At 41.6% G+C, this 14,402-nt stretch overlaps 1 protein-coding gene across 1 annotated transcript in view; it reads left to right on the forward strand.

The window, feature by feature from the left end:
- LOC117498101 (phosphofurin acidic cluster sorting protein 1-like) overlaps positions 1-14,402 on the forward strand; it is a 52,070-nt gene that overhangs the window by 20,688 nt on the left and 16,980 nt on the right. The window contains 4 exon segments of the mRNA XM_034150173.1: positions 10,816-10,903; positions 11,991-12,059; positions 12,062-12,082; positions 13,298-13,423. Coding sequence (XP_034006064.1) covers positions 10,816-10,903; positions 11,991-12,059; positions 12,062-12,082; positions 13,298-13,423 — 304 coding nt within the window.

The raw sequence follows: 14,402 nt of genomic DNA on the forward strand, positions 1-14,402 counted from the left end.
AATCCAGCAGCAACTATTGCTCCAGTCAACTCTGTAGTCAAATTACTCGACATTGTGTCCTGTGTAAGCTAGCAGAACTATTTAAATCAACCATTTTCAAAAACACTATCCTGAATGTTGTGCTCCTGCTGTGCTGCCACTCATCCTCTCTTTTAAGAATCCACATAGAGATGTGTTTTCATTTCACTTCTACTGTTTGCATCTCAATTTAAAAGCAAGAGAAGGAGGAATAAAAAGCTTCCTCTCTGCCAAACTGTTGACATCTTTACAGGCTGTCTCCACTCAGCCGAGAGCTATTTTAAGACTCTTGTTAGTGAGGAACCAAGTGCTTTTTATTTTTGCCGCCTGTGAGGGGGAACACTAACAGACATTGTTGATTCGGTCTTCCATTCTTGCCCGTATTGGTCTTTAAATAGCGTTTCCATGCGCAAGTTAATTTGTATGAGCATATTTGTCTTTCGTTTCTCCGTTTGAACATTAGTGTGTGTGTGTGTGTGGAGACTGCCAATAAGCTTAATCAGGACCTCGGGATCAAAAAGCCCCCATGTGATATTTAAAGCCTGTAAATACACACACACACACACACACACACACACACACACATTCTAATTGTGAGTGTATTGAATCAACTTGTTCAGTCAAGTCATTGGGTTATTTTTACCCTTTTTTTTTTTTTTTAAATGTGTCTGGTCACGTAGGTGTGTGTGAAGGCCACAGAGCTCTCCCATAAATCTACCCGGATCAGAGTTATCCGTGTGGCGAAAGGTGGCGAATAAGTGGAGGAAGGGGTGTGAAATAGTGTTTGGCTAGCTTCAAGTGCTGACACTAAAATGCACTCACTGTGTGTGTGTGTGTGTGTGTGTGTGTGTGTGTGTGTGTGTGTGTGGTGTGTGTGTGTGTGTGTGTGTGTGTGGTGTGTGTGTGTGTGTGTGTGGTGTGTGTGTGTGTGTGTGTGCTGTGTGTGTGTGTGTGTGTGTGTGTGTGTGTGTGTGTGTGTGTGTGTGGTGTGTGTGTGTGTGTGTGTGTGTGTGTGTGTGTGTGTGTGTGGTGTGTGTGTGTGTGTGTGTGTGTGTGTGTGTGTGTGTGTGTGTGTGTGTGTGTGTGTGTGTGTGTGTGTGTGTGTGTGTGTGTGTGTGTGTGTGTGTGTGTGTGTGTGTGTGTGTGTGTGTGTGTGTGTGTTCTCTAATCTAATCTAAGACAAGACTGTCGCATGTTGCAATGCTGAGTCAGTGTCACATGTTCCGGTTGCATTGTCTTTACAATATAAATACATTTAGGAAACTTGACCATATTGCATTTATAAGATGGTAAATGTCAGAGTTTCCTGGCAGCCGAGTGGTTAAGCCACATTGGATTCTGGCCAGAGTCCTTTGTTGCATGTCCTCCATTTTTCTCAATCCCCATGTTTCCTTTCTTTACTGTCAATAAAGGCTAACGTTAAATGTGACATTGTCAGTCCTTTTAGTTAACTGTTCCTTCTGCGTCATTGGCAAGGCTTTCAGAATAAAGGAAAGCTTGAGTGACAGCTCTGCTTTCCACCAACTAAAACATTTTTTTCAATTTTTCAGCTTTAGTTTGAGCTTTCCAAAATGACTGATCCTCTCCTCAAATTGTCATTAAAAGTCATTTTGTATGTTTTTATTTAACATGATATAGTACATAAAAGTGGCACACAGGTTTAAGTATCATGTACATGCTTTTCTGCAGAAAACAGTGTGTATGCATGCTATTTTAAGACGTGGGATATTTTCAATTTTGTATTCATCATGATTATCTCATAAAACCTGTTACAAATATTGTACTTTTTTTTGTACCAACAGCTAAATCCCCAAGTCTCTGTTGCCTTCAGTCCTTGAAACATTCACCTGATTTTGGGGTTTTTGCTGTTCTGAAGTTCCATTTGATTTAGAATTGGCCTGAAATTGGTATCGATTCACGATATCGTGTCAGTCGCCTGATAGACAGTGTTGCTCAGTTTCCAACACGGTGTTTGTTTGTCCCAGCTGTGTGTCGAGCACGGACCAATCCCTGTAATGGAATGATAATGAGTTTGGAGGAGAGGTGCAGGAGCTAATAACGAAGGAGGGTAGGACTCTTACTCTTTCTGTCAGCGATAGAACCGGCGCTGCCATTGATCACAATTACCAAAGGGAGGAGGAAAGGCGCCATATTATTTAAGCAAGGAGATGAAGCGGGAGGATTTGAGATACCGTTAAGAGTTCAGATAATCCAGGGTGAAAAACCTGAGGAAGGGAAATAAATAAGAGGCGTCAAGGTCGTTGGCGGACAGTTTTCCCTTTGTGCTTAGCATGTTGTTTTGCTGCTACGACCCGGCAAGGTCACGGCTCCCATGACGGACTGTTGTCAAGGGAACCATAGGCACCTTCCTCTTTAAAGCCACAGGCAGTTTCATATTTAGACATTCACTTCCATCCCATCCATATTCATTTCCATCACAAGCGGAATGGAAATCATTGCTCTTTTGGCGAGCTGTGGTTTAAACTAATCTGGTGCTGAATGATGAGTCAATCAATGGATTAGTGGCTTGGCAGGAAATTCATTGATAACATTTTCATTATCTCTGAATCATTTGAGTCATTCGTCAAGCAAGACATGCCAAACATTTGCCTTTTTCCCACATTTTTCACTTGTATTTTTTAGATATTTAATACATTTTTCTGAAGTCTTTCTTCTTTTTACAACTGAAGATCCCGCAACTTCATTCAAAAGTAAAAAAATGTCACATGCCTTGTCATATTCAATCTTTTGGGTTTCAGACAGTAGTCATTTGAAGAAGTCACCTTGAGCGATTTATTTGACATTTTACAGACGAAAGAGTATTCAATACATTGGAGAAAAAAAAACATAACATGATATATATAAGTCAATTTAATGATCCATAAGTCAAGCTTAACCGATGTGCCTTCCTTTAGCTTCCTTTTCCTTTTAGCTGTTTGATATTTGAAATTGTTTTACGGCTTGATTTGTGTCGGTTTGTGTGCACAAATGTGTTTGACACACACGCTGTCTTTCTTTGGAGACTGCCCTTTCCAAAATGTCAGAGGTCAATCTTCCATAGACATTATTGAACCGTTCTCTACCTCCGTCAGCTCTCTCCTTTCATCCACCGAGTCCCTCTCCTTTGTGAGCTAATAGACAGACTAACAGAAAGGGATGTTGGCGTTTAAAGCCAGAGGGACTTTACACCTTTATTAGTGACAGCGGGGTCTTCTCCGGTTTGTCGTGTATAAGATCGAACCCACTAAGGACACACACAAACATACACTCTGCAGACACATTTATTTCCTGTTTTTATTACGTAATATCCAACGACTGTAACCCAGGCCAGGGACAAATAGATAAAAGTCCCGTATGTGGACTTGACAACCAAGGATGCATCACATTGAATAACCACTTTATCTACAAAATGTAAAAAATGCCCCCAAAGGTTCTTGGAGCTTTTCGTCACTAATGAATCATAATGTTAGTAAAAACCAACAAAATATTCAATTTTAAGAGAAAATTGGCAAATTGAACATTCGAAAAAACTTTAAATTGGCATTTGTCATATCAAAATACAATCTCCACTCGAGATCCACTTGTTTATTTAGGAACTTTTGATCGACTCACATGGTCATTTTGCTTCAGTTTTCTCATAGAACATTTTTTGTGAACTTTGAACCCTTCATTTGAATTATTACTTCTTAAATGTCTTGAGCGAAAGACTTTTATTCACTATCAAAACCCTTGTAGGTTTATTGTTTGCCATCAACTAAACAATTAAGTTATAATATCAGCAGCAGCGTTTCCGCCAGGGGGGCGTCTTGCCGTCATTTGACGCCATTATTCAGCTCGGAACGCCCTGAACTCGAGCCGAGGGCGTCCAAAGAAAATGAATAATTCGATAGAAGATCAAGTGTTTTTATCGCTTGAAATGACGAAAGGGAAAAAGGACATCCCTCTGTTGGAGGGGCAAAGGAGTCTGGTGGGATTCTTTTCGGAGTATTGAAGATCGTTTCCCCGACGTCGGCGGTGCCTGCCACAGGACAACACGGAACGTGCGCGGTTTGGACGCAATGAGCGGGGGGGTGCTCGTGGAGCACGCGCGTGAACTGCAAGCGCCAGCCTCGCAGCGGCGAAACTGAGGCTCCGTGGTAAACTGTGGTAAAATGACTCACTAAAAAGTGCCTGAATTCCCATCACTAACGTAAAGAGATAGTATCTATAAGGGACGGCTCAATTCAAAATTGAGCCGCCCCGAGAGCGGGGGGGTGGCTCTCGGGGTGCACGCCCTCAGCCCTGGTCTGGCGGAAACACTGATCAGCGGGTGAAAAGATGTTGAGTAGAAATACGTAATCATTGAAAAACATGAATGCAGAATCTGTTTGATTTTGAAGCAGGATTTCTTCATTGTTTTTTTCCAACCTTGTGAAACCAAAAAGCCAAAAAAAAGGAGAAAAAAGTAAATATGGCAATAAATAAAGCACCCACTACAAGTATTGTGCACTCCTACAGTCATCTACTCTTCATTGGAACAAGATTTTGTAAAATTAGAAGAAGTAAAACTGTGTTGCAAGGGGAAATGTATATACACTTAAAGAGAAGGTTGTTTTATTTTGGAGCCACTAAGAGGAACTGCATCTCAGCACTTCAGCTTTAACGTTCACTTGTGGTGACTGCGGCTTGCTCCAGACTTTATCAATAGTGCAGTTAAATCAGTGGGGGGGGGGGGAAATCTGTGTGCGTCTCTGTTTTATTGATCATGTGATGTCAAGCGCGCTGTAACTGCTTCTCTGATCTGTTCTCGAGGCGGCGTGTTGTGTTACAAAACAGTCGCAGGAGCACATTACCAGACAAGGACACACAGCGTATCGACTCGCTCATGTGAAAACATCGCTCAAAGAACATCTGCAAACATTTGTTACACGTTGTTTAATCCTCAGTAGGTGTCAAGGGCGGGCCTGGTGTCAGGAAGTTTAGACAACCCGCTGAAAAGGAAAGTGTTTCAAAGCCACTCTAGTTGCTACTTTACACCTCAACTGAAAACTAGCCCCTGAAGTAAATGTGTCACAAACAAACAGCTACTTCACTTAGAGCTGCCAGGTTATTTTCTTGTCAACAAATTAGTTGTATAAATCACAATTTAATGATCTCACCTTATGCTTTAGAATACGCATGTGATGAGCAGTTTTCACCATTTGCAGATCAAATAATTAATCCACAGATTAATCTATAATCCAAAACCTACATGCAGTGTTTCTGCTGCCTCACTGGAGACCCAATTGTGTATTGATCCGCAGCTGAAAATAGTCCCCAACAAAAGCGTGAATTACTACTGTTTGGTGAAAAAAGACCCCAGCTAGTTTAGGAAAGCCTTTTTACAAAAATGATATGTTGGTGAGCTGTTTTTTGGTCATTTAATGGGATTTGTTTGAATGAAGAATAATAGTCTTATCATTTAACGATTAAAATTGTTTTAAATGTTTTTACATCAAAGGCTGGCATCATCAATTATCCTTTGATTATCGGAATTTAATCAAATTCTAGACTCTCTAAAAGACAAATTGGTTTGTTGTTTTCCCCATTATGCATTGCAGTCTATAATTATATCCCAGCTGTTTCGTTGTAGAAGCAGCTTTGTCATTGTTTGTGCAGAAAACGCACTGCTGTGCCTCCATTTTGTCAATCAAAGGTGCTATTTCCTTGTTCCTGTACTGCTTTTTACATGACATGTTACTTGTTAGACGCTTTTATCCAAAGCGACTTACATACTCAATACTGCGGACAATCCCCACAGGAGCAATTTGGGGTGAAGTGTCTTGCCCAGGGACACGACGACATGCTGACTGCAGTGGGGTTTGAACCTGTGCTTTGTTTTACCATCAAACCCTGGTGTTTCTTTTCCGTGAATCCTCCTTCACTGTCGTCTGTTCAATTGCTCAGATTGATTATAATGTGTACTGACTGTCGGTGGGGGGGGGAGATAGGCCAGAGAAGTGAGGACTGGACCGGAGAGGAAGTGTTTGTGGTGCACGGATTATTTTGACCTATTACAATTTGTGATTCCCCTCATGGGCTGTGTTGACGAGTGACAGTGTCAGTCAAGGATGGAGTTGTTGGTTTATGGCTGATTGTGTCATTGCTGATTGTGTCATTGCTTTAGTTAAGAGTGTGGCGGTCATTGCTTATGGTTTCTATGTAGTGCTTCTATTTAAGCTGTTTCCTGTGTTGAGAAGATGTGTTCTCCTTAATCTAAAAGTCTAAAAGAGTAAAACTAAAATTCAGCTTGTTGCTTTAATGGAAGCTTGTTTTTCAGATGTCGAAATGCAGAAGTCCCACTGGTCCATTTACTGAGCAACATTGAAGTAGGCTTTGCTATTTATTTATCTCAAAGGGGATTAGGAATGTCATGCAATCCACTGAGCAGGTGATTAGGATGTTATGCGGCAGAACACCTCATTAAGTCTTCAGAAATTCTACTAGGATTTTTAAATTGATTTGTGTCGTTCAAGGCAGGAAGCACCGAGTGTGACATCTTATTTTAGTTTTGATTCATCACCCTGGAGGTTCTAAGAGTTTTAGGACCCTCCAGGAGCTATAACCTACGGCTATAATGTCCAAAGACGAAGGCCCCAGTGGTGTCATAAACATGTCAGCTCAGTGACGGATCACACTCTGGGAGGGCAACGCAGCGTAGCAGGTACAGACCAATGATGTCCTTCTGATGTGAGCCAGCTGGCTAGATTGACATCATACAAAACGTCCTTCAAGATGAAAGATGTGTTGCAGGTGTGGGATCTATATAATCTCGCAAGACATGAGTTCAGGTAGTGATTCGATGTGATACGATTGAGTAATCTTTCAAATAAAACAGACAAACATCTTGTTTCAGCCTCTGAGTTGCCAGAATTTGGGAGAAATGTCTTCATCTTATCTGAAGTTGGCCTTTTTAAAGGTCTGTTTTTGACCTTTCTTCTATTCCTTTCTCCTTACTTTTAGGGTGTATTATAGTTTTCTACTAGAACATGTTTTCAAGCTTTATTGTTTTTTTTGTTGTTGTTGAACCATCTGCTTGAATTTGACCTGTTTTCTCCCTTAGTCTGAAACAATCCATTTTAGCGCTTGTGAAAAGCCCAGTCTGCTCCGATTGGTCGGTGTTTCCAGGTGTTCTGCATTTGCGCTTTTGCATCTCTGCACCGTAAATCCAGCCAGGGAATGACTTTAACAACACCGCAGAGATACTTTCTACTAATATAATATGTAGTAGTGACATCACAAAGTTACAGAAGCCCTGACAACTCATTTACAGGCACAGGTTCTGAATAAGGGCTTTGTGCATTTGGTGATGAATTGAGAGTTTTGATACTTTCACAGTATTCAGATGGCAAGCAGACCTGCTTTAAGAAACACGGAAATATAAATGTTCCCAATAAAGGAACTTTAAAATAACGGAAACGGGTTATTTATAATGCAACTTTAAAAGCCACAACTTCCTGTTCACCTCTGCATATCCGTCTTCCAGTCTCAGTCCTTTTACCCCACCCATTCTCTCCCCTCTTCCTCCCTAATGGCTTACCCCGTATACTTCACTCCCATCCCAGATCGACCCCTGGCACCCGAACTGCTTCTTCCTCCTCTCCACCTTGATTCAGTCCACTCAGAGCCAGCAGGTGATCACACGCTGCACTTAGCTGCCCCATTTCTATCATAGTAAAACTATAACTCCTGGTCGCTTCGACCTGGTCCAGAAAGCCTTGAGGCCGAGCAGAAAGGCTCTCGGTTTTTGTCGCTGAGGGTTGCATCAGCAGTCAGGAACATATGTGAGTGTTGGGATGAGAGCGCTGAAGGAAAGATGAAAGTGGGGAGGATAGGAAGGAGAGTCCAGGTGAGATGAGAGGGAGTCAGGTTCGGATGATTTTCTGTCCACTCTGTCTGCCTTTAATCTGTATAGATGTTATCAAAGGTTGCTTTAGAAGTGTGTTGGTTTGTGTAAAGGCACGTCTTTCTTCTCTCTCTCACCTGCCTGGACTATTGATCTTTGCAGAGATACGTTTTTTGATCGTGATGATTGCTTTTCTTCTATTGTTTTCAACTACCCGAATCACGTGGAATGAATAACAGATGTGGGATTGATGGTGATTTACCCTGAGATTCATAGCCTACTGATGGATGCAGAGGCTTTAAAATGCTACATAAACAGCAGCGGCGGCAGAATGCACCGTATGTTGCCGTGAGAAGAATATGTCAGGTGTCAGGCTGAATCAGCTCATAGCCTTTGGTTTATTTTGTAGTGATCCAGAAAATCCCAGTGTGGAGTGAAACAGGTAGCTGATCCCAAGCTGAACCTTTGTATTGCCTCTTTTATTCACAAATAAACTTAAAATACTGGAATGATATATTCCATTAATTTCTTTACCGCTTATTTTCTCCCAATTTATTCAATGTGTTGCTTATTTTTCATTACTGGGCCGACATTGCTGAGATATTGGTTTTCTTTTTCTGTGTTTTTTATTTTACAATTGAATAGAGTGGTGCAGGGATGACGTATTTACCCGGAAATAAGCTGCGCATGGGTTCCCTCGACAAAAAAGGAATGGGAGTTCTCCATAGGATTTTGGAAAATAGCTCGAAATAAGATCTGTGGAAAACGAACCCGTTTGATAAATGCACGTTTTGTTCAGCCGGATAATCTCCACATGTCTACCCTACTTTTATAATTTTCGAATCACAAATCTAATCGCCAGAAGCAAAATGCTAACGTTATGCTATAAAGGAACTACAGCAGGGTCGCACGACTTCAACTTCACGCCCACTTAAGATCCATATTCAATCATACAGATTCTAAATGGTAAAAGTTGAAGCGTTTGTTTGAACAGTTTGCAGGAGGCAGGTACTTGCTTTCAAGCAGAACAGGGGCAAACAAATTTAGCGGGAGTGTTTACGTGTTCGGCGTAATGACGTACAACGTCGTCGACAACTTCTGTAGTCCTATTCAGCCACTTGTTAACAACCATCGTTTTTCAGACACGTAAACTCTTCAGAAATCACCAGTGGGGTCACTGCTGATGTATTTAATGTCGTAGAACAAAACGTGATCTCTCTCTTAAACTTGTGTCAACCACAGACCTTATTTCCAGCTATTTTCCAAAATCCTATGGAGAAATGCCATTGGCTCTGAGACGAGGGAACCGGTAGTGGTAAAATGCTAACTCACTTCCGGGTTTTAGGACTCGTCCCTGCACCACTCTATTACATTCTGTATGTTATCACACAAAGTTGTAGACATCATAAGAAAACGATTGAATGATATCTGTTTCTCTCTCCTTTCCTCTCATCATTTAAAAAAAATAGTCTTGTTCCTGGAAGCCACTTACCTATTTTTGACATTTGTGAGACAGTTCTTATCTTTCTCTTGAGTCAGCCTCTTTCATCTTTAGCTCTAAGTTGATATGTTTGCTCAATTGTCTTGTCTCGTGCCCCCCCCCGCACTTCTTCTTGGACTGCTTGCTTGTTTCCTCCTCTTTATATTCATCACTGTCTCTTCTCCTCTTTGTATTTGTCATTTCCCTCTGTCTCCCCTCTCTTATTTCTGTCTGTGTTCTTTGTCAGCCCGTCTGTCTTTTCCCTTTTCTTGCATCTCATCCTTTCACATAATATTCTCTGTCTATCTCTGTCTGTCTGTTGTCTTGTTTCCACTCTGAATCCCTGCAGGGTTAGTTCAGCGGTTTACTTTGTGTCTCTAAAGCCCTGGAGATGAATTATTGAACACTCTGACCTCTGTGTGTGTGTGTGTGTGTGTGTGTGTGTGGGTGGTGTGTGTGTGGTGTGTGTGTGTGTGTGTGGTGTGTGTGTGTGTGTGTGTGTGTGTGTGTGTGTGTGTGTGTGTGTGTGTGTGTGTGTGTGTGTGTGTGTGTGTGTGTGTGTGTGTGTGTGTGTGTGTGTGTGTGTGTGTGTGTGTGTGTGTGTGTGTGTGTGTGTGTGTGTGTGTGTGTGTGTGTGTGTGTGTGTGTGTGTGTGTGTGTGTGTGTGTGTGTGTGTGTGTGTGTGTGTGTGTGTGTGTGTGTGTGTGTGTGTGTGTGTGTGTGTGTGTCTTTTCTCTCTGATTTCATTTCAAGTGCTCCTGGTGTAGTATGTGTCTCTGTGTGTGATTTGAACAAGTGTCTGTCTGTGTGGGTAACTTGTACTGGGCAGTCTTCTACATTAAACAATAATAATATTAAAGATTTAGCACTTTTCAGCTTGCCTGTTCTCTAATGAAATACTTCACTCTAAAAATGAACATTTGTATCGTGCACACAGGCATCATGATGCTGGTTGTCTTCATTTAATTTACTTACATAAATAGCTGAACATTTCCAGTCCTGTCTGGGCCATAACAGATTGTTCTAGTCTAAAAAACAACAACCTCATAGCTGCACTAAAGGCCTCTTCAAGTGTCCCTTTTCCTTTTATTTGTCTTTATTCGATGGCTCACTGGAGAGACAGAATGTGAAATGAAGAAGAAAGAAGATGGAATATATATATGCTTTATTTCTCCTTTTCGTGATTTGCCATGCTGTTGAAATGATGTAGTAACTCCTCAGCAAAGCTCTTTGTATGCATCATCCATCAAAGTGAAATCCCTGAAAACTAAAAAGGCACTTAAAGAGACATTCATGATAAATCTGGATCTGCTTTCAAATGTAACGGGTTATTTCTTCCTTGAACAATGCCACACCCTGCCACTAGCTTTCCCGTGATACTTTACACAAACAGACAATAATCCAGCAATCCATGATGCCTTCTAATCCGAGTCTTTCTGTGTTTCGTCTCCAGGCTGTTCAACCTGACTCTGAAGAAGCTGATCATGCTGAAGGAGCTGGATAAAGACCTCACCTCTGTGGTCATCGCCGTCAAACTGCAGGTAAGAGAATCCTCTCTACAGTCGGACAATAAAATAAACAAACGTTGCTTACGGCAGCAGTAGTGAGGGGAAAGAGGTTCATGATGGAAGACCCAAAGCTCACAACAATGAAATAGTTTCAATCACAAAATCCCAGCAGAGAAAATATGCCATGAAACGGTAACTTAATGTGGAATTTGAATTTAAGAGTTGTTTCTTTTTTTGTCAAGTTTAGATTATTAGATCCGGACACACTTCCTCTTTCTGTAACTTCCCCACACTTGTCTACTCTTTATGATTTGTTGTTGTCATACTTGAGGGAAGCTTCCAGTACAGTATTACATTTCTTACAATTTGACACCTTTTTGACAGCAGAGGATAGCAAGCTAAAATAAATAACTCGTATGATATATTTTGGTTAAATTAAAAAAATACATCAAATCAAATCAAATCAAGTTTTATTTATATAGCACATTTTTAAAACGTTTTTGGTCGAGCCAAAGTGCTGTACATATAATAATTACCTTACAGTAAGGACACTTTACAGCAAATACAACAGCACAGTTTGTGCAGAATATTAGTATGAGAAAACGACACCCTCTGTCCTTAGACCCTCACATCGTACAAGGAAATTAAGGATGAATATTTAAGATTAAGTGTTTTCTCCATTCTGCTTTGTGTGCTCTCCATCATCTCCATCTTGTCCAATATTAAATACAGATTCTCATAGTCTTTGTGTAAATACATTTGAAGGCCCCTTTAAGGCTGTGGCTCCACTCCCAGTTTCTGCTCCTTGGCTTCGGTTCACTCTCCACCACCTCCATCTTGTTTTCTATCTAAGCAAACCAAAGTGATCTGCACTTAAGACACTTTAAGCTGTTTTAATTCTTTTTCCATGCTGCTGCTGTTACTCTCTCCATCTTCCTTCCTATCAGTCACTTTCCTCACTTTCCTCCCACGCTCCACTGCCCTGCATGTGGTTGATTAGTTTATTGTTTTGACTCTGCTGGAGTTACCCGGGTTTTGCTAATTATAATGTTTCCATCGTTCCCTGCTCCCATGACATCTCTCTTTTGTGTTTTTTCTTCTCCTTTCGTCGCCTCCTCAGGGCTCAAAGAGAATCCTGCGCTCCAACGAGATCCTGCTGTCCTGCGCAGGCCTGACGGAGACCGACCTTGCATGCTCACCTTCTCCCGGCAGGTAAACACACTAAGGTATAGGGGGCCATCAGGGCACCGTCCGTCAAAGTTAAGCAAAACTATGTTCTTGTATTTCTTTTAGACAAATAGTGTGTGTGGTGTGTGTGGTGTGTTGTGTGTGTGTGTGTGTGTGTGTGTGTTGTGGTAGTGTGTGTTGTGTGTTGTGTGTGTGTGTGTGGTGTTGTAGTTGTGTAGGTGTGTAGTAGGGTGTGTGAGGATGTGTGTGGGTGTGTTGTGATGTGTGATGTGTGGTGTGTGTGTGTGTGTGTGTGTGTGTGTGTGTGTGTGTGTGTGTGTGTGTGTGTGGTGTGTGTGTGTGTGTGTGTGTGTGTGGTGTGTGTGTGTGTGTGTGTGTGTGTGTGTGTGTGTGTGTGTGTGTGTGTGTGTGTGTGTGTGTGTGTGTGTGTGTGTGTGTGTACAATACAACTCTTACAGCTATGTGAGGCTGATAAGAATGTTGTTAGTTTTGTAATACATTGATTTAATTTGTCGCATAACAAAAGTATATCTGTTATTGTTGACCCTCCTATGGTGTATGTATACATAGAGGGACAGTGCAAATAAAAGGCAAAACAATAGACTTAGTAAGAGGCAGGAATCAAATAAGTTCTCATCCATGGAAAAAAAAATAAGTAGCAGTTATATAATAATAATTGAACATATACAAGTTGTTGCTTACAATGTCATGAACAATGTTTTCCTAGACCTGTTCATGCATCAACACTCGTACAGCGTTAACATCCTGCCATGCATTCAGGCCGAGCACGACTAATGTAAATCCCAGCAGAGTTTCTTCTGCTCTAAATCATCCTCTCCAATTTCCATGTATCTAAATGCTGCTAAAAGGTCAGCGAGTTTCTCTCTGTGGATCTTAGCGCGCGCACTGAGCCAGACATTATACATTATACATTCAACTCCCTACACTGCGGAGAGGAAGCCTATTAAAACGGAGCGGCGGAGTGATTTCAAGGCTTTGAACATAGTTTCAGAAGTGGCTTTTGTTCCTTTTTATAGTGCAGATCCTTAATGACGGGTTAGGTCATAGTGAGGATGTGACTAAGTGGCTCGACACCTCAGCACGCCGGAGACAGGTCTGCGGGTGTCGAGGTCTTACGCAACCAATCGGCCTCATTGTCACGACCTGGGAAACAAAGTCATCGCTGTATCAGTCTGGCTCTGAACTTGTGTTTTATTTGTGTGTATTTGTTCCCCGCAGTACCCACACTTCCTGAAGAGGGACGCCAACAAGCTTCAGATCATGCTGCAAAGACGGAAGAGATACAAGAACCGAACCATGCTGGGCTACAAGACCCTCGCTCTGGGTCTCATCAACATGGCCGAGGTACCACCACCCACTCAGCTCTTAATGTATCGCACAGAAGGGATTTGTGATGTGTTTACATTTAAAAGATAACCAATCAGAGCAGACTGGGCTCTGGACAGAGGGTGGAAAGAGGTGCTGCAGCACAGGCAGTATGAGAAAAATAAAGAGCTTTTTGAACATTAAGACACTACATACTGATATACACCTGAACATGAGCATATTATGTCCTCTTTAATACACTTTTGCAGGGTAGATGGAGAAAAGACTTCCTTTTACAATCTCTCGTAGCCTTTTAGTGTGTCTTCAGCAGCTCCAGAGCAGCAGATGGAGGTTAAGCTGTGAGTTGTCGAGTCAGCGAAGTGTCGTCCTCTTCTCGTCCCGACTGATCTGAGCTGTTGACCCAACAAAACACCGGTCAAAGCCTCATTTCCCTAAACATGCAGCCTCTGCCTTCTGCTGCAGTCCAATCTCTCCGTTGAACTGATCTCATTAACTGTCGTCACAGTGATTTCTGACCTGATATCAACCAGAATATAAGAGGAATTCTCTCTCATTCAGGGACTTTTATTAGGACATATTTAGCTTTAACCTTCATTTACCCTTCATCCAAACTCAATTTCACCTAGTGCACTTTAAACTAAAACTCGGATTTCAATCTTTGGCCTTGTGTTCTTTTTCCGGCACGCCATAAATGTCGCCATAAATCAAAGTCTGTGGCCTCGTCTGCCAAAAGCTCCTCGCAATTCTCCGTCTACCACAACAAGAACGTTTTCTCAAAGGCTTCTGATTTATGGTGTGTGTCTGTACATGTGGATGTTTCGTTGAAGGTCAGAATTATTTACAGTGTGTAACACCTCAGATTTAATGAGTAGTCTTTTATCAAGAGCAAATTAACCCAGATTCACCCAATAGGATGCGAGTACATCAGAATCAGATAATAGATCTTGTGAACTCAAAACTTTAAGAAAAGTATTTTTATTTCCAACACAGTATGTTG

This window comes from Trematomus bernacchii, unplaced genomic scaffold, assembly GCF_902827165.1.
Source record: "Trematomus bernacchii unplaced genomic scaffold, fTreBer1.1, whole genome shotgun sequence".
In the NCBI taxonomy this organism is placed as follows: Eukaryota; Metazoa; Chordata; class Actinopteri; order Perciformes; family Nototheniidae; genus Trematomus; species Trematomus bernacchii.